The 23764-nt window shown below is 47.1% G+C and overlaps 1 protein-coding gene and 1 long non-coding RNA gene across 13 annotated transcripts in view; one reads left to right on the top strand and one right to left on the bottom strand.

Annotated features, from left to right (window-relative positions):
- LOC105490576 (zinc finger protein 605) overlaps positions 1–9193 on the bottom strand; it is a 37280-nt gene extending 28087 nt beyond the window's left edge. The window contains exons 1-2 of one of the 12 annotated variants that reach the window (XM_071070711.1): positions 9114–9133; positions 6–141 (exon numbers count right to left, since the gene is read on the bottom strand). Coding sequence is in view for 1 of the 12 variants with exons in the window: in XM_011756341.2 (XP_011754643.2) it covers positions 8634–8652 (19 nt within the window). In the remaining 11 variants the exon portion in view is untranslated. The other 11 variants (XM_071070705.1, XM_071070707.1, XM_071070710.1 and 8 more) reach the window with 11 other exon arrangements.
- Positions 9194–9293: 100 nt separating this feature from the next.
- On the top strand, positions 9294–20974 carry LOC139356587 (uncharacterized). The gene is made up of 2 exons (XR_011608617.1): positions 9294–9604; positions 20319–20974. It is a non-coding gene; the product is annotated as an uncharacterized lncRNA (long non-coding RNA).
- The last annotated feature ends 2790 nt before the right edge of the window (positions 20975–23764 follow it).

The following is a 23764-nucleotide window of genomic DNA, read 5'->3' as shown; positions in this document are numbered from 1 at the left end:
CTTACCCCAGAGGCAGGCTGAGAATTAGACAAGGGCAGTTCCCAGGTGACCTCACGCTCAGGAACCCCACGGTGCACAGCCAGCAGCATCCACACCTGCAGGGCACAGGAGGCGGGGGCCGGCGTAGCTCGCGCCTGGCACCTGCGGAAGCAGACGTCAGTGTGGCTCGCGCCTGGCACCTGCAGGGAGCAGACGTCAGTGTGGCTCGCGCCTGGCACCTGCGGAAGCAGACGTCAGTGTGGCTCGCGCCTGGCACCTGCGGAAGCAGACGTCAGTGTGGCTCGCGCCTGGCACCTGCAGGGAGCAGACGTCAGTGTGGCTCGCGCCTGGCACCTGCGGAAGCAGACGTCAGTGGGGCTCGCGCGTGGCACCTGCAGGGAGCAGACGTCAGTGTGGCTCGCGCCTGGCACCTGCGGAAGCAGACGTCAGTGTGGCTCGCGCCTGGCACCTGCAGGGAGCAGGAGGCAGAGACCAATGTAGCTCACGCCTGGTATCTGTTGGTGGAAAGGCATATGGGGTGCTTGTATTAACTGGCCATAAAAATATGGGACAATAAGTTGTGGAAAGCCACAAGAGGCCGCTGAGGAGGATGCCTTCTTATTGCCATTATGTTCCCATGTTCTGAGCGAGACTTGCTCTCTTATCCATGAACACTGTGTTTAAGGAGAGAGACGCTCCTCTGAAGCACTGGAATGTGGCCAGACGTGCAGGCTCCTAGTTAAGCCCGCTCCCACTAGCTACTCTCCGATAAGTTAAAGATATGCTGTTTGAGCACAAAGGAGATTCATTTAAACCGCCACTGCTATAGATTCCACGTAGGACGCACTGCTCCCTTTCACCATTTCGCCCTGAACGTTTGCTTCGTAGATCTAAGTGATTGTACTCGATAAACAGAGTGGAGACCAGAACTCTGGGCCTTTTGCAGCCTCCATTTTGCAATTGGCCCCCTGGCCCCCACTCTTTATGCACTCTTAACCTGTCTCTTCTCATTCCTTAGTCGCCACCGGACTTTGGGTACCCTACGGGTGATGTTGAGGCTGGTCCCCAACAGCATCTGCAGGGAGCAAGAGGCGGAGACCAGTGTAGCTCGCGCCAGCGTTGGCTCCCGAGTTCTTTATGTCTCCCTCTCTGTCATTAAGAGAATCAAGATAAGACTCAGGCCAGGGAGGGGAGACAGGTCCCAGTGTCAGCATGGATAGTTAACAACCACAGTCACTCTGGAAAGATTGGCTAAACTGTGGATTCTGACCCAAGCCGTGGTTAACGGCAGAGCAAGGACACTGAGGCAGGAGGAATTCCTAGAAAAGGCGGGAAAGGAGAGGCATGGCGCGGAGCTTCGCCCATTCACAGGAAGTGGAGATAAGGTCAGAGGCTCTGAGGGGACTCTCCCTAGTCCGCAGTGTGAAGGGCTTGTGGCTAGGGGCAGATCTCTAGTCCGCAGTGTGAAGGGCTTGTGGCTAGGGGCAGATCTCTAGTCCGCAGTGTGAAGGGCTTGTGGCTAGGGGCAGATCTCTAGTCCGCAGTGTGAAGGGCTTGTGGCTAGGGGCAGATCTCTAGTCCGCAGTGTGAAGGGCTTGTGGCTAGGGGCAGATCTCTAGTCCGCAGTGTGAAGGGCTTGTGGCTAGAGGCAGATTTCTTGAGAACAAACATCCTGGAAGAGCCCAGAGATTGGCATCCAAAGACGCAGCTCCTCCTCAGACGCCCAGGAGCTCCTTCAGGCTCGCGGCACAGAGCTCAGGGGTTCCACCGTCTAGGAGGCCCAGAGAGGAGCCCGGACTATAAAGAGACCCCATAGTTACCGGCACCCAAACCTGAGGTCCCTGAAATCAGGGTCCCCCCGCCCTCCTGGAAGCTTCAAATTAGTTCGAACCCTTTTTGAGTGAATGCGGAGGGACCTCCTCCAGCTGCTCCTCCGGCAAAGGGAATGTCTTGTCCTGAGTCCAAAAGCAGCCACCTGGCCTCCCGCTTCAGAATCCTGAGTACTTAATCCCCCTGCTCTCACATTCACACCAAACCTCTCACTCCACACACACGGATACACAAGTACACGCACACACAGACATGCGAACACACAGATGCACACAGACACGCACACACAGACATGCGCACACACTCACAGACGCACATACAGATGCACACGTACAGACAGGTACACACAAGCACACTAAGACATGCGCACACACAGATGCACAGATGCACACGTAGAGGCACACACAGACATGCACAGACGTGCACACACAGACGCACAGATGCACACATACAGACGTGCACACACAGACATGCGCACACACTCACAGACGCACAGATGCACACAGACACGCACACACAGACGCACACGTACACAGACATGCGCGCACACAGACGCACATGTACACACACACACAGACATGCACACAGGTGCACACACAAATGCACACATACACACAGGCATGCACACATACTCAGGCACACTGATACACATGTACATCACACACTCAAGACACACACTGATACAGGTACACACAGACACATACACACAAAGACATGCACAGACACACTGATACACACGTACATCACATACAGACGTACACACAGACACAATGATACGTACATCACACACACAGACACACTGATATGTACATCACACACACAGACATACACTGATACACACGTACATGATGCATACTCTCAGACATGTACACACAGACACACTGACAGGTACATCACACATACACACACGCATGCACACAGTGATACACACGTATACACAGACACCTACAGTCATGCACACATACACTCAGACACAATGATACACATACATCACACAGACATGTACATACAGATGCAATGATACGTACATCACACATACACTCAGACGCACACACAGATACACACGTACAGACACGCAGACATGCACACTCAGACACGCTGATACATAAATCACACAGACATGTACACACAGACACAATGATACACATGTACATCACGCATACACTCAGAGGCACAGATACACGTACACACAGACACGCAAACAGATGCACACACACTCGGATACAGTGATACACATGTACATCACACACAGACATACACACAGACACAATGATACACACGTACATCACACACTCAGATGCACACACACGTACACACAGACATGCACACTTAGACACACTGATACGTAAATCACAGACATGTACACACAGACACAATATGTACATCACGCATACACTCAGACACACACACACAGATACACACATACAGACACACTCAGACGCACTGATACACACGTACATCAGACTCACAGATATGTACACACAGACACACTAATACGTACATCATATATACACACACTCAAGACACGTAGACACATACATCACATACACACTAATACGTACATCACAAACGTACATACACACTGACATGTACATCACATACACAGACACGTAAACACACTGATACACGTGTACATCAGACACGCACAGACACTGATACACACGTACATTACAAACGTACACACAGACACACTGATACATACATCACAGACAGACACGAGCGCACACACTGATACGTACATCACACACTCACAGACACGCACACACAGATATGTACGTCACACAGACGTACACACACACTGATACACACGTACATCACACACACAGACATGTACACAGATACTGATGCACATGTACATCACATGTACACACATACACATGTACACAGACGTACACAGAGATATGTACATCACATACACAGATACGCATGCATATCACACATGCATGTATGTACACACACCGATATGTACATCACACTCACACACAGACATGTACACACAGAGATATGTACCTCACACATATACACACTCAGACATGCACACAGACGCATCCATATATCATATATACAGACATGGACACACACTGATGTACACATACATCACAGATACACTCAGACACGTACACACACTGACACAATGATGCACATGGACATCATACACACAGACGTACACACACACTCAGACATATCACAGACACACACAGATACACATACTGATGCACACGTACATCCCACATAACACAGACATGCACAAACTCACTGACATACACGTACATCACACATGCACACACACTGATACGTACATGACACACACGTACAACACACATGACACATACACAGACAAGCACACACACTCATTGATACACCACACAGGCACGTACACACACACTGATACACACGTACATCACACGTGCACACACTCATAGACACACTCATACACATACATCACACACACTCATACACGTACACCACACATACAAATACACACATACATCACACACATATACTCACACTCAAACACACACACACATTCATACGTACATCACACAATACACATTCCCACACACAGACCTCACAGTTTCACACACGTACATATACCACATACACACATGTTCACACACACATCACACACACATTCATGCATGCATCACACACAGTCTCATTTACCCGCTAGGAAAGCAGCATTTGCTGAATTCTTATTACACACCAGGCACTGCTCTGTACACGTGGAAAAGACCATTCAACAAGATGTACGGCGTCTTTGCCCTCCAGGGAAACAGCCAAGTAAATAAATGATTTCTGACTGTGAGCGCTCAGAAGAAATTTTAACTGTGGGCCGGACGCGGTGGCTCACGCCTATAATCCCAGCACTTTGGGAGGCTGAGGCAGTAGGCAGATTACTTGAAGTCAGGAGTTCGAGACCAGCCTGGCCAACATGGTGAAATCCCATCTTTACTAAAAATACAAAAAATTAGCTGGGCATGGTGGCGGACGCCTGTAATCCCAACTACTCAGGGGGCTGAGGCAGAAGAATCACTGGAACCCGGGAGATGGAGGTTGCAGTGAGCTGAGATCACGCCACTGCACTCCAGCATGGGCGAAGTAGCGAGACTCTGTCTCAAAAAAAAAAAAAAAAAAAAAGGGAAATTTTAACTGTGACCTAGTGACGGATGGACAGAAGACATTCCTCCCAGACGTTGGAGAGGCTTGTGGGAGGAGGTGGCTTTTAGCTGAGCCTGAAGCAGGAGGAGCCTACCACCGAAGGCTGGGCTGACCATACCACTCCAGGCACCTCAGATGCAAAGGTCTTGGGCGGAGGAGCCAGAGGTCATCAGGAGGGATGGAAGAGGCCCAGGAGGTACAAACAGCAAGGGGAAAATTCTACAAGGAGAAGACCTGAAAGCCAACAGGGTCACTGAGAACTTTTAAAAAGGAAATAATCACGTAAAAAGAGTAGTCACTGATCAACGGTCCCATGCTACAAGGAGAGGGCCAAAGGGCAAAAAGACTTGTCACACACGAGAGGCTTCACAACCATACGCGCTCGGATCTGCTTCCAGACCCACCAACACGGACTTCCCAGGCCCCTGGATTACCAAGTCCCAGAGAGGGCCTCAATCATACACACACACCCCAGACACGAACTACTGAACTCCGCAGCCACAAGCACATGCCAACCTCCAGCGTCCCAAGTCCCCCAGTCACTCACAGTGACCACCTGAGAATTCTCCAGCTCCACATCCCAAGATGTCCCCAGATCACTGAATCCAACAGGCCTGCTTCACAGACCGGACCACACAACCACGGAACCCCATAAACTCCACTCCCACTCACTCATGTGCCCCTATCACTCCCACAGAACCACAACGGCTGACTTCACAGGCCACCCAGTCTCTCTCCCCAAGAGGCCGCTTCTCCAGGGCTTTCAGTGACACATGCTATGGGTTCCCCAGTGATCAACAAAGCCCCCAGGTGGTAACTCTAGTGACCCCACAACAGCCTCCAGAAACACCTGACCACTGACTCCACAGACTGGCACAGTATTGGCTCCCAGACAACTAATCACAGATATCCAAAGGCCACTAACTTAATATTATTATTATTATTTATTTATTTATTTTCTTTTTGAGACGGAGTCTCGCTCTGTTGCTCAGGCTGGAGTGCAGTGGCCGGATCTCAGCTCACTGCAAGCTCCCCTCCCGGGTTCACGCCATTCTCCTGCCTCACGCTCCCGAGTAGCTGGGACTACAGGTGCCTGCCACCTCGCCCGGCTAGTTTTTTTTGTATTTCTTAGTAGAGACGGGGTTTCACCGTGTTAGCCAGGATGGTCTCGATCTCCTGACCTCGTGATCCACCCGTCTCGGCCTCCCAAAGTGCTGGGATTACAGGCTTGAGCCACCGTGCCCGGCCTATTATTATTATTATTTTTTTTTTTTTTGAGACGGAGTCTTGCTCTGCCGCCCAGGCTGGGGTGCAGTGGCCGGATCTCAGCTCACTGCAAGCTCCGCCTCCCAGGTTTACGCCATTCTCCTGCCTCAGCCTCCCGAGTAGCTGGGACTACAGGCGCCCGCCACCTCACCCGGCTACTTTTTTGTATTTTTTAGTAGAGACGGGGTTTCACCGTGTTAGCCAGGATGGTCTGGATCTCTTGACCTTGTGATCTGCCTGCCTCGGCCTCCCAAAGTGTTGGGATTACAGGCGTGAGCCACCACGCCCGGCCAAGGCCACTAACTTCGAACTCCACATTCACCGCAAATGGCAAAGAAACCATTATGCTCCCCAGGCTTCCCTCTCACTGACACCCACGGGGTCCCCAATTTCTCGCCCTCACCCACCCACACATCAATCACAGACACTTGCATGCATGCTTGGCATTCATCCCAAACATCAAACTCCCAAGCCCTCCAATCATTCCTCCTCACAGACCGCACTGCCCACCCCATCAGTCCTTCAGTCATCTCTGGTACCCGGTCACTGATACAAACCAGCTCCTTCTCACCTGGTTCCAACCCCCTCAAATAACAAAGGCAATGCACAGGGCACGAGCCAACAAAACCGTCCCCATTCAACGATGCACACTGGACCTTTTATTCCCAATCCTCCACAGGCCCCCAGACACTCACCTGGCGTTTACCATTCCTGTGTCACACCATAGACCCCATGGGCCAGGCAGAGTCATCCCTACAGGCCCAACTGATGACTGGACCCCAGTGACTCCCACACAGCTTTTAAATACAGATGCCCAGACACCATAATCACCGGCACCCCCAAACCTCCACTTAAGAATCACCACAGACTGAAACCCCAAACACGGAGTCCCAAAGGATCCCCACAGAACTCAGACACTCCTGCAGGTGAGCTGGGGAGGGAGGGGAAGAGAAGGGTGGGGAGGTGAGCGGGGAGGGGAAGAGAAGAGTAGGGAAGGGAGGAGAAGGGTAGGAAGGGGAGGAGAAGGGTAGAAAGGGGAGGAGAAGGATGTGGGGGGGAAGGGTGGGGAGGGGAGGAGAAGGGGCTTCAGTCACCCCTGCAGGTGAGGTGGGGAGGGGAGGAGAACGGGCTGCTGTCCTGGGACGAACACACTGGTCTCCATTCACTCACTTTATCAGGTGCCCAGGTCACGCGCTCACAGAGCCCCTCCCCAATAACTGACATTCTCAGACTTGCGCCACAGACCACCTAAATTGGACCCGTCACTCAATGCCAAGGGATCCCTAATCCCTTATCCCTGGGGCCCCCAAGCATTTGCCCCATGACACCCCATTCTCTAATCCACTCCATGCTGGAGCATTCACTGACACTCCCATAGCCCTTCCCAGACACCACCTGGAAAGGGATTGTGGGGCTGTGCAGAAATGCCGACCCCGCAGGCCGCTCCAATGACGCCAAGTACGACCCCGTTGTCCACGCACTCACAACCTGCAACGGGTCCACCATTAACTTACATCCAGACTCCCTTGTCACAAACACACAGCGCCCCCATTCCTAGTGCTTCAATCATAAGGTCCCCAAACACAAGCACAGAAACCAAGCCCAGCCACTCGCCAGCATAGGCCACCCCATACTCGCCTCCGCTATTGGAGACGGGTTGAAACAGCAACCACCGTTATTCAGCTGTCAAATAAAGCATGCAACTGGACACAGCAAAGACGGCTCCGAAAGGTTACTGGAAGTGGGGAAAAAAGACGCGGAAGAGGGTTGGGAAGGGGAAGGGGAAGGGCTTCCGGGAAGAACCCCGAAGCCACGAGACTCACGTGCGTCTCTGCAAAGCAAAAAGGGATTTTCTTTCATAGAGAGACGGGAACAAGGGGAGCCAAGACCAGGCCTGCCAAGCGAGGGGGAAGTTCGCGCGACCAGAGAGCAAAGCAGAGGAAGCCTGACCCTGAGCCAGCCTGTTCTCTGCCGAGGCTGCGTGTTGGCTCAGGCCGGGGATGGGCCAAAGCTCAAGAAAATGGGGAAAGGAAAGAAGCTTGGCTAAAGTTTGGTTAAGGAACATTTTGCTCCGACCGCTCAGCGGAGTTCAGCCAGTCACTGATGAGGCAGGCGACAGCAACGTGGCGGGTCTGTGTGAACAAGGTGGGCATCCTGGAGGCTGACCTAAATCATATAGGGAAGGGGGGTCTTTGCAGCGAGTCATCTCCTGGAACCCAGAAGGGTGGGAAATTCCTCAGCCTTCACTGTTTCCAGGAGCACAAGGCTCTGGCGAAATTCAACACTGTCACAGCCGGCAGGCTTCCGCGAATGGAACCCACACAAGCGAGCCCCTAAACCCTCCCAAGCAGACCCCCGCAGAAGCCTCATCATTCACCCCGCTGGCCTCCAGTGCTCACCACAAGGCATCCAAATCATTGATCAGCAGAGTCCTAATCGCTGCAGGCACATCCTCCACACGGCCTCCCAGGGGCCCCTCTCCCCCAGGGCCAAGAGCAGCCTCGCGTCCCCTTGCCCCGCCCGCGCTGCACCCCAAGTCTACAGGGACCTCCATAGGCCGCCAGTGAATCGCCCAGCTGACCCCAAATCTCCCCCGACCCCCACATTCAGCGCCCGGCCGCCGCCCGCCCTACAGCCCCCACCCCGCCCGCTGCCTCCCACCCCCGCGCGCCCCCAGGGCCCCGCCCGAGGCCCGCCGTCCGCGCATGCGCCCAGGCCGCCCCGCAGGCCTTTCTGGCCCCGGCCGGCAGCCAGCTCCGGCGCGCTGGGGTCACCGCTAGCCGGTCCGCAGCGGGGTCACCGCGACCCCCGGCGCAGACACAGAGCCCGCCTCCAGCCCCGCCGCCTAGTCGTCCCGCCCCCGCTGCACACTCCCTTACCCCTCGGACCTCGCAGTGCAGTGGTGGACACGGCCCCACCGCGGAAGTGAACGCGCAGAGAACTACATTTACCAGAGTGCCGCTCGCGCTGGAACTACACTTCCCGAGGGGCTCCGCGGTGCACCCGCCGGGGTCGCCCTAGGACGTTTCCGGTTGGAGAAGCCGCTTGGCGGGTAACTGGGGAGGACTGGAAGAAATCTAGGATGGAGCCAGCAGTGCTGGCCCAACATGTCTGTGAGAGAACCTAAAGGCGCCTCCAGGAGGACGCCTCTGCATCTTTTCCTTGTTTTTTTGTTTGTTTGTTTTTGGAGGCAGGGTTTCGCTCTGTCACCCAGTGGGGAGTGCAGTGGTGCCATCACCACTCATTGCAGCCTCAGGCTGGTTTCCCAACTCCTGGGTTCAAATGATCCTCCTGCCCCAGCCTCCTAAAATGCTGGAATTACAGGCATGAGTCACTGCGTCCGGCTTCTTGTCCATTTTACATCACAGCTGTAAGTAATATAGGTAAATTTTAGTGTTACGCGCGTTGCAGTGAGCCAATATCGTGCCATTGCACTCTAGCCTGGGCGACTGGGCGAGACTCCGTCTCAAAAAAAAAAAAAAAAAATTAGCTGGGAGTGGTGCTGGGCGCCTGTAATCCCAGTGACTCAGGAGGCTGAGACAGGAGAATCGCTTGAACCCGGGGGGCGGAGGTTGCAGTGAGCCGAGATCCCGCCGCTGCACCCTAGCCTGGGCAACAGAGCGAGACTCTTGTCTCAAAAAAAAAAAAAAAAAGGTTTTTGCCAGGCCGGGGGCGGTGACTCACGCCTGTAATCCCAGCACTTTGGGAGGCCGAGGCAGGGGTATCACCTGAGGTCAGGAGTTCGAGACCAGCCTGACCAACATGGTGAAATCCCGTTTCTACTAAAAATATAAAAATTAGCCGGGTGTGGTGGCTCATGCCTGTAATCCCAGCTACTCAGGAGGCTGAGGCGCGAGAATTGCTTGAACCCGGGAGGCGGAGGTAGCAGTGAGCTGAGATCACACCACTGCAATCCGCCCTGGGAGACAGTGAGACTCCGTCAAAAAAAACGCATAAAAGCATATTAATTTTTACATAAAAATGGGGAAAAACAGGAAACATACAATTGGCAATTTAAAAAATTGGAATGGCCATAAAGACCAAATTCAAGTTTTTGTGAAATAATATTTAGCTCAATTCTATATTAGTAAATTTGGAGCCTGTGAGAGATGGGGTTTTGCTCTTGTTGCCCAGGCTGGAGTGCAATGGCGCAATCTCAGCTCACTGCAACCTCCGCCTCCCGCCTCCCGGGTTCAAGCGATTCTCCTGTCTCAGCCTCCTGAGTCACTGGGATTACAGGCGCCCAGCACCACTCCCAGCTAATTTTTTTTTTTTTTTTTTTTTTTTGAGACGGAATCTCGCCCAGTCGCCCAGGCTAGAGTGCAATGGCACGATATTGGCTCACTGCAACCTCTGCCTCCTGGGTTCAAGCGATTCTCCTGCCTCAGCCTCTCGAGTAGCTGGGATTACAGGTGCATGCCACCGTGCCCGGCTAATTTTTGTATTTTTAGTAGAGATGGGGTTTCAACATGTTAGCCAGGCTGGTCTCCATCTCTTAACATCGTGATCCACCCACCTTGGCCTCCCAAAGTGCTGGGATTACAGGCGTGAGCCACGGCACCCAGCCACTCCCGGCTAATTTTTTGTGTTTTTAGTAGACATGGGTTTCACCATGTTGACCAGGCTGGTCTCAAACTTCTGACCTCAGTTGATCCACCCGCCTCAGCCTGCCAAAGTGCTGGGATTACAGGCCTGCGCCACTGCACCTGGCCCACATTACCCCGGTTCTAATTGAAATTCAGACTTTATTTAAGCAACCCAATTCCGTGCTCGACAGAGCTAAAATTAAAATTCTGCTTTAAGGTGGTTTTGTTTTTGTTCTCGGAAAATGCTGCTGTTCACAGATTTATGATTTTCACTTTTCTCTGAGGTTGTGTTATTTATTAAATGACTCACTAGAATTTATACGCCCCTCCCTTTTTTTTTTTTTTTTTTTTTGAGACAGAGTCTCGCTTTGTTGCCCAGGCTGGAGCACAGTGGCATGATCTTGGCTCACTGCAACCTCTGCCTTCTGGATTCAAGCAATTCTCCCATCTCTGCCTCTTGAGTAGCTGGGATTACAGACACCCACCATCATGCCCGGCTAATTTTTTGTGTTTTTGTAGAGATGGGGTTTCACCATGTTGGCCAGGCTGGTCTCTAACTCATGACCTCAGGTGATCTGCCTGCCTTGGCCTCCCAAAATGCTAGGATTACAGGCATGAGTCACCGAGCATGGCCATGGCCTTTTCTCCCATTCAAATTTTGGTCAGGAAAGAAAAGTTTCTCTCTCTCAAAAAAAGATTGCATGACTTAAGTAAAACTTATAAGTTAAAAAAAAAAAAAAAAAAAACTGGCTAAACTCTTAAGTTCAGTTCATTTGACATATCTAAGGTCCCATTTTAAATGACCAAAGCCAATAAAAGAAACTTTCTATAAAGACAGAGATAAGTTTTAAAGATAAGACACTATTTCTCCCAGCCAAAAGATAGCTTAGTGACTAAGGTTTTGTGAAACTATTTAAGCTCATCCTTCATGACATACATTGGACCCATAAGACTCCCCTCAACAAAAAACATACAAAAATATCCTAGTGCCCTAAGTGCCCCAAATTACTGGGTTTCACCAAGACATATAAGAGGAAAAAAGTGACTCATGGGTGACTCTTCAAGAAATAATCCTTATTAAGCAGCATGCCAGATCCAACAACTCTTTCCCTTTTGGTCTTTGACCATTAAAACAAAAACCCCAAATTATGGACAATCATCCATCTAACAATGAGTCTTTACCCTTCAAAAGAAATACACCTTTAATGGCCGGATGCAGTGGCTCACGCCTGTAATCCCAGCACTATGGGAGGCCAAGGTGTCAGAGCACCAGGTCAGGAATTCGAGACCAGCCTGACCAACGTGGTGAAACCCTGTCTCTACTGAAAATACAAAAATTAGCTGGGTGTGTTGGCGGGCACTTGTAATCCCAGCTACTCGGGAGGCTGAGGCAGGAGAATCACTTGAAACAGAAAGGTGGAGGTTGCAGTGAGCTGAGATCATGCCACTGCATTCCAGTCTGGGCAAAAGAGGAAAACTCCGTCTCCAAAAAAAAAATACACCTTTAAGTAACTCCAGCTAAATTCATATTCATAAATAGTACTTATGATGTGACCTCCCATCAGTATCTTTTAAAATGGTCTTATTTAACCCATAAAGACCCAAACTACGAAGACCGAAATGAAATGCCATTAAAAATACCTAAATTAGTTCATTTATGTACATAATTTTTAAAAACTGAGTATAAAATTTTTAAAAAATTGAAAGTTACTTTCAATTTTTGGATGCTAAAAAGCATCCAAAGGAGACTCTGAAAATTTCTTTCCCTACAGAAAAAATTAAACTCTCTAGAATTATCGATATATTAAAAAAGGAAACTGCCAAAACTTCTTCTCACCCTTCTGCTTCTCCATCTCTTTATCCCTCCTTCTCTAAACTGCTTTGCCAAGACTTGGCTTCTTTTTTCCTCCTCCCACCCAATCACTTATCTTTTGTAAATTATTATGTATTAATGTGGAGTCCTAATTAGGGAAAAAGAGTCAGGGTAGTGGGAACACGGGAAAGCAAAATAAGAAAGAAGAAAAAGCAGATAAGCTGTAAGTCTGCCTTTCCTAATGGTCCAGGACACAGAGTGGTCCTGTGCAAATAACTCACAATCTTCCTATGCCTAGCTATCGCCAGACTCTCAGCTGATACAAAAAAAGCAAGTCAGCTTCCTGCAACCTTGGTGTTATCAGAAATGAATGTAACACTCTGCAGCCCAAAAACCACCTATTCTATCTCCAGGAAGTCTGCGTTTCCTTGCAGTCAGTTCCTCTCTTGCTGGCTGCCCATTACCTTCTTGAAAGTATTTTCCTACTTCCTCTAATAAATCTGCCTGTGTTAGTGAATTCTTTTTTTTTTTTTTTTTTCTTTGAGACAGAATCTTGCTCTGTCACCAGGCTGGAGTGCAGGAGCATGATCTTGGCTCACTGCAACCTCCGCCTCCTGGATTCAAGCTATTCTACTGCCTCAGCCCCCCGAGTAGGTGGGACTACAGGTGTGCACCACCACGCCTGGCTAATTTTTTGCATTTTGGTAGAGACCGGGTTTCACCATGTTGGCCAGGATGGTCTCGATCTCCTGACCTTGTGATCCATCCACCTTGGCCTCTCAAAGTGTTGGGATTACAGACGTGAGCCACCACGCCTGGCCCTGTCTTGGTAAATTCTTTTACTCCTGTTCCACTTTCCCAGTTCCACTGCTCCCCCATGACAAGTTATATATCTATACAAGTTGTAAATATATATTTATAATTATATATTTAACATATATGCCTTTTTATTGTTCTGTACCTAACCTAACTCAGACCAAATAACACAGAAAACCCGTAACTACTACATCTCATCTTCAATATAAAATAGTAAGTATATCTTCCTCCCCAAGAAAACCACCTTAACTAATCAGACCATTATAATGCTACATTAAGCCTTATATATAAAAAAATTAAAATTCTGTTAAACTTTCCTAAACGTTGTCTATATAAACGATCCCAGACTTCTACACTTCAGAACACAAACTTTCATTCTTTAAGATTTATACTTCCTAGGTGGCTATCCTCAAATTTTACACTGAAATAAACTCTATTTAAACTAGATACTGATCCTTTTAGTTATTTTATTTATTTGCTTTGTTTTTTTTTTTTTTTTTTTGAGACGGAGTCTAGCTCTGTTGCCCAGGCTGGAGTGAGTGGTGCGATCTTGGCTCACTGCAAGCTCCGCCTCCCGGGTTCACGCCATTCTCCTGCCTTAGCCTCCGGAGTAGCTGGGACTACAGGCGCCCGCCACCACGCCCGGCTAGTTTTTTTAGTATTTTTAGTAGAGACGGGGTTTCACCGTGTTAGCCAGGATGGTCTCGATCTCCTGACCTCGTGATCCGCCCGTCTCGGCCTCCCAAAGTGCTGGGATTACAGGCGTGAGCCACTGCGCCTGGCCTATTTTATTTTATTTTTTTATTTTTGAGACTGAGTTTCGCTCTTGTTGCCCAGGCTGGAGTGCAATGGCGAGAACTTGGCTCACTGCAACCTCCGCCTCCTGCGTTCAAGCGACTCTCGTGCCTCAGCCCCCTGAGTAGCTGGAATTACAGGCGCCCTCCACCTCGCCCGCCACGCCTGGCTAAATTTGTATATTTAGTGGAGATGGGGTTTCGCCATGTTGGCCAGGCTGGTCTCCAACTCTTGACCTGAGGTGATCCGCTCGCCTCGGCCTCCCAGGGTGCTGGGATTACAGGAATGAGCCACCCACACCCAGTCAGATCCTTTTATTATTATTATTATTATTATTATTATTATTATTATTATTTGAGACGGAGTCTTGCTCTGTAGCCCAGGCTGGAGTGCAGTGGCGTGATCCCGGCTCACTGCAACCTCCGCCTCCCAGATTCTGTCTCAGTCTCCCGAGAAGCTGGGATTACAGGCGTGCACCACCACACCCAGCTAATTTGTATTTTTAGTAGAGACGGGGTTGCACCTTGTTAGCCAGGATGGTATCGATCTGCTGACCTTGTGATCCGCCCGCCTTGGCCTCCCAAACTGTTGGGATTACAGGCGTGAGCCACCCCACCGGGCCTGTTTTATTTTTTTTATTATGTTTATTATTTGAGACAGAGCCTCATTCTGTCGCCCAGTATGGGGTGCAGTGGCGCGATCTTGGCTCACTGCAACCTCCGCCCCCTGGGTTCAAGTGATTCTCCTGCCTCAGCCTTGGGAGCAGCTGGGACTACAGGTGAGCGGCACCACGCCCCGTAATTTTTTATATTTTTAGTTGAGAGGGGGTTTCAACGTATTAGCTAGGCCGGTCTCTAACTCCTCCCACCTCGGCCTCCTAAAGTGCTGGGATTACAGGCATGAGCCAGCACGCCAGGCCCTTTTAGTTGTTTTAGATTAACATATCCTAGTGCTGATTGTAGCCCTGGAGTCAGCTATTCCTGAAGCCTTCAGATCGGCTCCTTCAGTTATAAAGGCTCATAGATTTCTTCTGTTAGTCTATGCTAGTTTGAGTTATATTTCTGGCAGAGCCTTATTACAAATTTACTCTTTTTTTTCTTTTCATTTGTTTCTGTTTGAGACAGGATCTTACTTTGTGAACCAGCAGGAGTGCAGTGGTGCAAATACAGTTTGCACCCCACCTCCCAGGCTCAAGTGATCCTGCCATCTCAGCCTCCTGAGTAGTTGGGAGCACAGGTACATGCCACCATGCCTGGCTAATTTTTTTTTTTTTTTTTTGAGGCAAAGTCTAACTCTGTTGCCCACGCTGGAGTGCAATGGCACGATCTCGGCTCATTGCAGCCTCTGCCTCCTGGGTTCAAGTGATTCTCATGCCCCAGCCTCCCAAGTAGTTGGGATTACAGGCACATACCACCATGCCTGGCTAATTTTTTGTATTTTTAGTAGAGACAGGGTTTCACCATATTGGTCAGGCTGGTCTCGAACTCCTGACCTCAGGTGATCCGCCCACCTTGGCTTCCCATACTGCTGGGATTACAGGCTTGAGCCACTGCGTCCAGACTAATGCCTGGTTAATTTTTGTAAAGACAGGGTTTCACCATGTTGCCCAGGCCGCTCTCGATCTCCTGAGCTCTAGTGATCCACCCACTTTGACCTCCGAAAGTGCTGGGATTACAGGTATGAGCAATTGCACCCAGTCACAAATTCACCCTTTTACTTCAAAAGAGTCTTAATACAAAGTTACTGTAGTAATTATGTAGGGCATTCCCAGCATCCATTTCCATGCCAATTAAAATAACCTTAAGCTAAATAATTTAAAAATATAGAAGTAAAAGAAATCTGTGTGCAGCAAACCACCCGGGTGCTGAGGCAAGAGACCGAGGGCACGAGCTGTTCCAGTATAATAAAGAAAATACAGAGAATAGTTATACTAGAAATAGAATATAGGTATGATTATATATGAATATTATCAATCATTAGTTTGTAGCATCACTCTTTATTCCAATATTACAATAATATTTGTTCTACAATTATGACCCAGGAAAAACCAGGCCATACAGAGATAGGAGCTGAAGGGACACGGTGAGAAGTGACCAGAAGACTAGTGTGAGCCTCTGTCATGCCCGGACAGGGCCACTAGAGGGCTCCTTGGTCTAGCAGTAGTGCCAGCGCCTGGGAAGGCACCCTACTTAGCTGACCAAGAAAGGGAGTCTCCCTTTGCCCAGGGGAGTTAGAGAAGACTCTGCTCCACCACCTCTTGTGGAAGGCCTGACTCAGGCCCGCCCACAGCCTCCTGAGGCCTGAACGTCTCCCTGTGATGCTGTGCTCCAGCGGTCATGCTCCTGTTTCACTTTCATGTTCCGCTCTGTACACCTGGCTCTGCCTTCTAGCTAGCAGTAGCAGAATTAGTGAAAGTACTAAAAGTCTTTGAAATGCAGAGAAGAAATAATGGCATAAGCTGTCCTCTCTCTCCGTCTGCCTCAGCTGCCAAGTAGGGAAGGGCCCCCTGTCTGGTGGACACGTGACTCACATGACCTTACCTATCACTGGAGACGACTCACACTCCTGACCCTGCCCTTTTGCCTTGTATCCAACAAATAACAGCGCAGTCAGGCATTCGGGGCCACTACCAGTCTCCGCGTCTTGGTGGTAGTGGTCGCCCGGGCACAGCTGTCTTTTCTTCTCTTTGTCTTGCATCTTTATTTCTACAATCTCTCGTCTCCGCACACAGGGAGAAAATCCCACAGACCCTGTAGGGCTAGATCCTACAGGCATGGTGGCACATGTCTGTAGTCTCAGCTACTTGGGAGGCTGACTTGGGAGAGCCCAGGAGTTTGAGGCAGCAGTGAGCCATGATTGTGCTACTGCACTCCAGCCTGGGTGACAGATTGAGACACTGTCTCAAAAGAAAAAAAAAATTTGAGCAGATCATAAAATAATCATTAAACTAAACGATAGCATTATTGTAACTCTGGTTTATATCTCCATATTTTCTTTTTTTTTTTACATAATTTAAGAGATTAATGCATTTAAAAGAAGGATTAATGTATGTTTTAGGGCATGCAATGTATAAAAATGTAATTTTGTGACATCAACAAATCAAAGGGGGGCATCAGAGCTTTAAAGGAGCAGAGTTCTCATATGTTATTGAAGTTAAACTGGTAAAAATTCAAATTAGAGCACTATAGTTTCCTATGTTAAATATACTCCTTATGGCAACCACAAACAAATAGCTATAGAATAGACCCAAAAGAACATCAGAAAGGAACTTAAACATTCTTCTATAAAAAATCAACTAGGCCAGGCGCGGTGGCTCACGCCTGTAATCCCAGCACTTTGGGAGGCCGAGGTGGGCGGATCACTTGAGGTCAGGAGTTTGAGACCATCTTGGCCAACATGGTGAAACCCCGTCTCTACTAAAAATGCAAAAAATTAGCCGGGCGTGGTGGTGTGCACCTGTAATCCCAGCTACTCAGGAGACTGAGGCAGGAGAGTCACTTGAACCTGGGAGGTGGAGGTTGCAGTGAACCGACATCGCGCCATTGCACTCCAGCTTGAGCAACAAGAACAACACTCCCTCTCAAAAAAAAAAAAAAAAAAAAAAATTCAACTAAACACAAAAGAAGACAGCAATGCAGGAAATTAGAGATAAAAAAGCTTATAAGCCTCTTCAAAAACAAAGCAAAATGACAGAAATAATAGCTTCTGGCCGGGCGCAGTGGCTCACGGCTGTAATCCCAGCATTTTGGGAGGCTGAGGCAGGTGGATCACCTGAGTTCAGGAGTTTGAGACCAACCTGACCAATATGGTGAAACCCTGTCTCTACTAAAACTGCAAACATTAGCTGGGCGTGGTGGCACACAACTGTAGTCCCAGCTACTCAGGAAGCTGAGGCCCAGGAGGCGGAGGTTGCAGTGAGCCGAGACTGCACCACTGCACCCCAGCCTGGGCGACAGAGCGAGACACTGTCTCAAAAAAAAAAAACAAAAAACAAAAAAAAGAATATCTTTCTCATTAGCAGTTAAATATAAATGATTAAACTTTTCAATCAAAAGACTTACATTTGAAGACTGAATAAAAATATGTAATTCAACTATATGCTGTTATAAGAGACTCACTTTACATCCAAAAACACAAATAGTAGAAAGTGAATGGATTTAAAAAGATATTCCATGTAAACATCCAAAAGAAAGCAGTGATGCTTGCATCAGACAAAATAGCCTTTAAACCAAAACAGATTACAAGACAAAGAATAACATTGTAGATTAATAAAATATTCAATATAGGACATTATAAATACTTATCTAATAGCATAAAAATATATAAAGCAAAAGCAGCATTCATAAGAGCAATATTCTAGAGTAATTGAAGACTTCTTCACTCTCTATTTGAAATATTTGCATCACTGTTGACAAGTGAAATCGACTTTTGTTTTCATTTTCTGTGATACCTTTTTAGGCTTACGTATTATTGTTATAATTGCTCCAGAAATTCGGAAGTTGTTTTGTTTTGTTTTGCTTTTTTTTGAAACGGAGTCTTGCTCTGTTGCCAGGCTGGAGTGCAGTGGCGCAATCTTGGCTCACTGCAACTTCCAACTCCCAGGTTCAAGTGATTCTCCTGCCTCAGCCTCCTGAGTAGCTGGGATTACAGGCAGGTGCCACCACACCCCGCTAACTTTTATATTTTTAGTAGAGACAGGGTTTCATTGTGTTAGCCAGGATGGTCTTCATCTCCTGACCTCATGATCCGCCTCGGCCTCCCAAAGTACTGGGGTTACAGGCATGAGCCACCGGGCCCAGCCAGAAGTATTATTTATTCTGGTATAATTTATGAGCATGGGATTATCTGGTCTTTGAAGTTTGGCAGCATTTTCTTATGAAATCACCCAAATCTATTACTTTTTTTGTGGGGTGGTTCTTGACAAGTTTATTTAATGAAAAGAAGACTTGAATTTTCTGAGGTAAATCTTGGAAAATTCAATTTTCCTTAGAATTTAACCATTTCATCTAGGTCTTCAAAATGTTTTTGCCTAGAGTTGGGCAAAAACATCTTTTATGATTAAAAAAAATCTATCTTCTGTTTCAGTAGTCATTTCCTCTTCGTATTTCTTATTTTGTATATTTGTACTTTCTCTCTTTTTGTTGGATTAGAATACCAAGTTGTTTGTCTATTTTGTTAATGTTCTTCAAAAACAAATGTTTTATTTATTAGTTCTACTGTTGTTCTGCTTTCGACCTCATTTATTTCTGCTTTTATCTCTCTCATTTCCAACAGTCAAACTCAGTGGCCTTAAAAAAGTTTTATTGAAATACAATTCACATTCCACAAAATTTATCGATTGTTGTGATGACTTTTGTGTCTGGCTTTTTTTTTTTTTTTTTTTTTTTTGAGACGGAGTCTCGCTCTGTCGCCCAGGCTGGAGTGCAGTGGCCGGATCTCAGCTCACTGCAAGCTCCGCCTCCCGGGTTTACGCCATTCTCCTGCCTCAGCCTCCCGAGTAGCTGGGACTACAGGTGCCCGCCACCTCACCCGGCTAGTTTTTTGTATTTAGTAGAGACGGGGTTTCACCGCGTTAGCCAGGATGGTCTCGATCTCCTGACCTCGTGATCAGCCCGTCTCGGCCTCCCAAAGTGCTAGGATTACAGGCTTGAGCCACCGTGCCCAGGAGGGATGGGGTTTCACTGTGTTGGCCAGGATGGTCTCAATCTTCTGACCTCGCGATCCATCTGCCTCGGCCTCCCAAAGTGCTGGGATTACAGGCGTGAGCCACTGTGCCTGGCCACATTTTTACTTCTTTTATTAAATTTGTTACTATTTTATTCTTTTTGATGGTGTGAAATTGTTAACTTTAATATTATTCATTGCTAGTATATAGAAGTATAGTGTTTATATATTGATCTTGTAACCTTTGACCATGCTAACATCTTTTATTAGTTTCAGTAGTTTTATTATTATCATTGATTCCTTGAAATTTTCTATATACAGAATCCTGTCATCTGTAAATAAAGGCAGTTTTACTTTTTTCCAATCTGGATGCTTTCTTCTCTTTCTTTTCTTTTGCTTGACTGCACCAGCTAGAACATCCAGTAAATGCTGAACAGAACCAACTAGAACATCCAGTACAACGTTGAACACAAGCAACTAGAACATCCAGTACAACGTTGAACAGAAGCAACTAGAACATCCAGTACAACGTTGAACGGAACCAGTTAGAACATCCTTTACAACGTTGAACGGATCCAACTAAAAGATCCTTTATAACGCTGAACGGAACCAACTAGAACATCCGGTACAACGCTGGACGGAACCAGCTAGGACATCCGGTACAACGCTGGACGGAACCAGCTAGGACATCCGGTACAAGGTTGAACAGAAACAAGTAGAACATCCAGTACAACGTTGAACAGAAGCAACTAGAACATCCGGTACAACGTTGAACACAACCAGCTAGAACATCCAGTACAACGTTGAACAGAAGTGTTGAAAGCAGACACCCTTGCTTGTTTCCTAATAGGGGAAAAACGTTCAGTCTTTCACGGTTCTGTAGGATGTTAGCTAGGGTTTTTTTAAATGCCCATTATCAAGTTGAGGAAATTCCCTTTTATTCCTAAATGGTTGAGAGTTTTTGCCATGAGTAGATGTTGGTTTTGCTAAATGCCTTTTGCTGCATCTGTTGAAATAGTCATATAGTTTTTGTCTTTTATTATACTGATTTTCAGTGTTGAACCGATCTTACACTCTTGGTATATATTCCATTTGGTCATGTTATAAAATCCTTTTTGTACGTTGCCAGATTCAGTTTACTAACATTTTTCTTAAACAGCTTTAGGCCGGGCGCGGTGGCTCAAGCCTGTAATCCCAGCACTTTGGGAGGCCGAGACGGGCGGATCACGAGGTCAGGAGATCGAGACCATCCTGGCTAACACGGTGAAACCCCTTCTCTACTAAAAAAATACAAAAAACTAGCCGGGCGAGGTGGCAGGCGCCTGTAGTCCCAGCTACTTGGGAGGCTGAGGCAGGAGAATGGCGTAAACCCGGGAGGCGGAGCTTGCAGTGAGCTGAGATCCGGCCACTGTACTCCAGCCCCGGCGACAGAGCAAGACTCCGTCTCAAAAAAAAAAAAAAAAAAACAGCTTTATTAAGTTATAATGGATATAGAATAAACTGCACATATTTAAACAATTTGGTAAGTTTTCACACGAGTAAACACCTGCAAAACCAGTTTGAGGAGAAAAAGAGTCCAAGCCTGTTAAGAATTTTTGTGTCTATGTCTATGGTACTACACACCATAGGAATATTGGTGTGTAGTTTTATTTTGTTTTTCCCTTGTGATGTCTTTGTCTAACTAGTATGACAATAATACTGGCTTCGTAGAATAAGTTGGGAAGTATTCCCTCTCATCTATTTTCTGAAGCAATTTCTGAAGAATTATCCTTTCTTCTTTAAATATTTGATGGAACTCACTAGTGGAGCCATCCACTCCCAGATTTTCTCTGTCGGAAAATTTTTAATTAATTAATTTCTTTTTTTGAGACAGGGTCTCATTCTGTTGCCCAGACTGGAATGCAGTGGTGGGATCATGGCTCACTGCAGCCTCAACCTCTCAGGATCAAGCATTTCTCCTGCCTCAGCCTCCCAAGTAGCTGGGATTACAGGTGTATGCCACCACACCTGGCTAATTTTTAAAATTTTTAATTATTAGGAGTATATAGTAGGTGTATACATTTATGGATTACATGAGACATTTTGATATAGAATGCATATTATTATGCAATGCATAAAAATCACATCAGGGAAAATGGGGTATCCTCAAGCATTTATCCTTTGTGTTACAAGCAATCCAATTATACTTTTAGTTATTTTAAAATGTACAATTAAATTATTTTTGAGTATATCCTGTTGTGCTAGAAAATATTAGGTCTTATTCTTTCTATTTTTTCTACCGAATGACCATTTCTATCCCCCCCAGTGTCCCACTACTCTCCAGCTGCTGGTAACCATCTTTCTACTCTTCATCATCATGAGTTCAATTGTTTTAATTTTTGGCTCCCACAAATAAGTGAGAATATGTGAAGTTTGTCTTTCTCTGCCTCGCTTATTTCACTTAATATAATGATCTCCAGTTCCATCCATGTTGTTGCAAATGACAGGATCCATTCTTTTTTATGGCTTCCTAGTACTCCATTGTGTATATGTATCACATTTCCTTTATTCATTAACCTGTTGATTGGCACTTCAGTTACTTCCAAATCTTGGCTATTGTGAATAGTGCTGCAATAAACAAGGGAGTGCAGACAGCGCTTAAATATACTGATTTTCTTTCTTTTGGGTACATACCTAGGAGTAGGATAGCTGGATTGTATGGTAGTTCTATTTTTATTTTTTTGAGGAACCTCCAAACTCTCCATAGTGGTTGTACTAATTTACATTCCCACCAAGAGTGTACAGGTGTTCCCTTTTCCCCATAACCTCACCAGCATTTATTATTGCTTGTCTTTTGGATAATAGTCATCTTAACTGGGGTGAGATAATATCTCATTGTAGTTTTGATTTGCATTTCTCTGATGATCAATGATATTGTGTACCTTTTCATATACCTGTTTGCCATTTGTATGTCTTCTTTTGAGAAATGTCTATTCAGATGTTTGGCTTTTTTTTTTTTTTGAGACAGGTTTCACTCCTGTCATCCAGGCTGGAGCACAATGGTGCAATCTCGGCTCACTGCAACCTCCGTCTCACGGGCTCAAGCAATTCTGCTGCCTTAGCCTCCCAAGTAGCTGAGACTACAGATGCATGCCACTGCATCCGGCTGACTTTTGATATGTTTTGTAGAGACGAGGTTTCGTCATGTTGCCCAGGCTAGTCTCCAACTCCTGGGCTCATGCGATCCACCCACCTCAGCCCTCCAAAGTGCTGGGATTACAGACGTGAGCCATCGCCTGGCCATTTTGCACATTTTTAAATCTCGAAAGGTTAATCTACAATAGTGGTATTATCTGTGGGAGTAATTGGGGAAGCTGCATATCTTGTGACCAATCTACATCTTAGAATTCAGGCTCCTCTCCTCCCCCCAGCTTTGTGGTCTCTCATAGGTTTACAAAGGCAGTTGAGTTTTGGAAAAGGGTTATCATTTAAACTATAACCTAAATGTCTTCCAAAGTTAGCTTGGCCTAAGCCCAGAAGAGCCAAAGGCGCGTGGGGTCGCGGGTTTGATTAGATTAGACCTCCCCCACGGCAATAATTTTCTCACTGATATAATTTTTGCAAAGGCAGTTTCATTATTGGTGTGGTTCTATTTATTTGTCTTTAACATCTACTATAGTTTCTTCTTTATGAAGTTGGTTACTCTATTATTTGGTGCACTGATTTCCAAACTGTTATTTAACCCTACGAATTGCAGCTTTTAGCTTTACAAAGCGTCCTTTTTTGCTGTGCCTTCTGGTCTGAACCCTATCTTGTTTGATATCAAGACCTCAGCACGCCTGCGTCTCTGCTGGGGTCAGACTCTGACTCAGTTCTA

Source organism: Macaca nemestrina, chromosome 10 (genome assembly GCF_043159975.1).
Source record: "Macaca nemestrina isolate mMacNem1 chromosome 10, mMacNem.hap1, whole genome shotgun sequence".
In the NCBI taxonomy this organism is placed as follows: Eukaryota; Metazoa; Chordata; class Mammalia; order Primates; family Cercopithecidae; genus Macaca; species Macaca nemestrina.
Note: the sequence above shows the minus strand (reverse complement) of the source record. Positions and strands in the feature narration are given on the sequence as shown.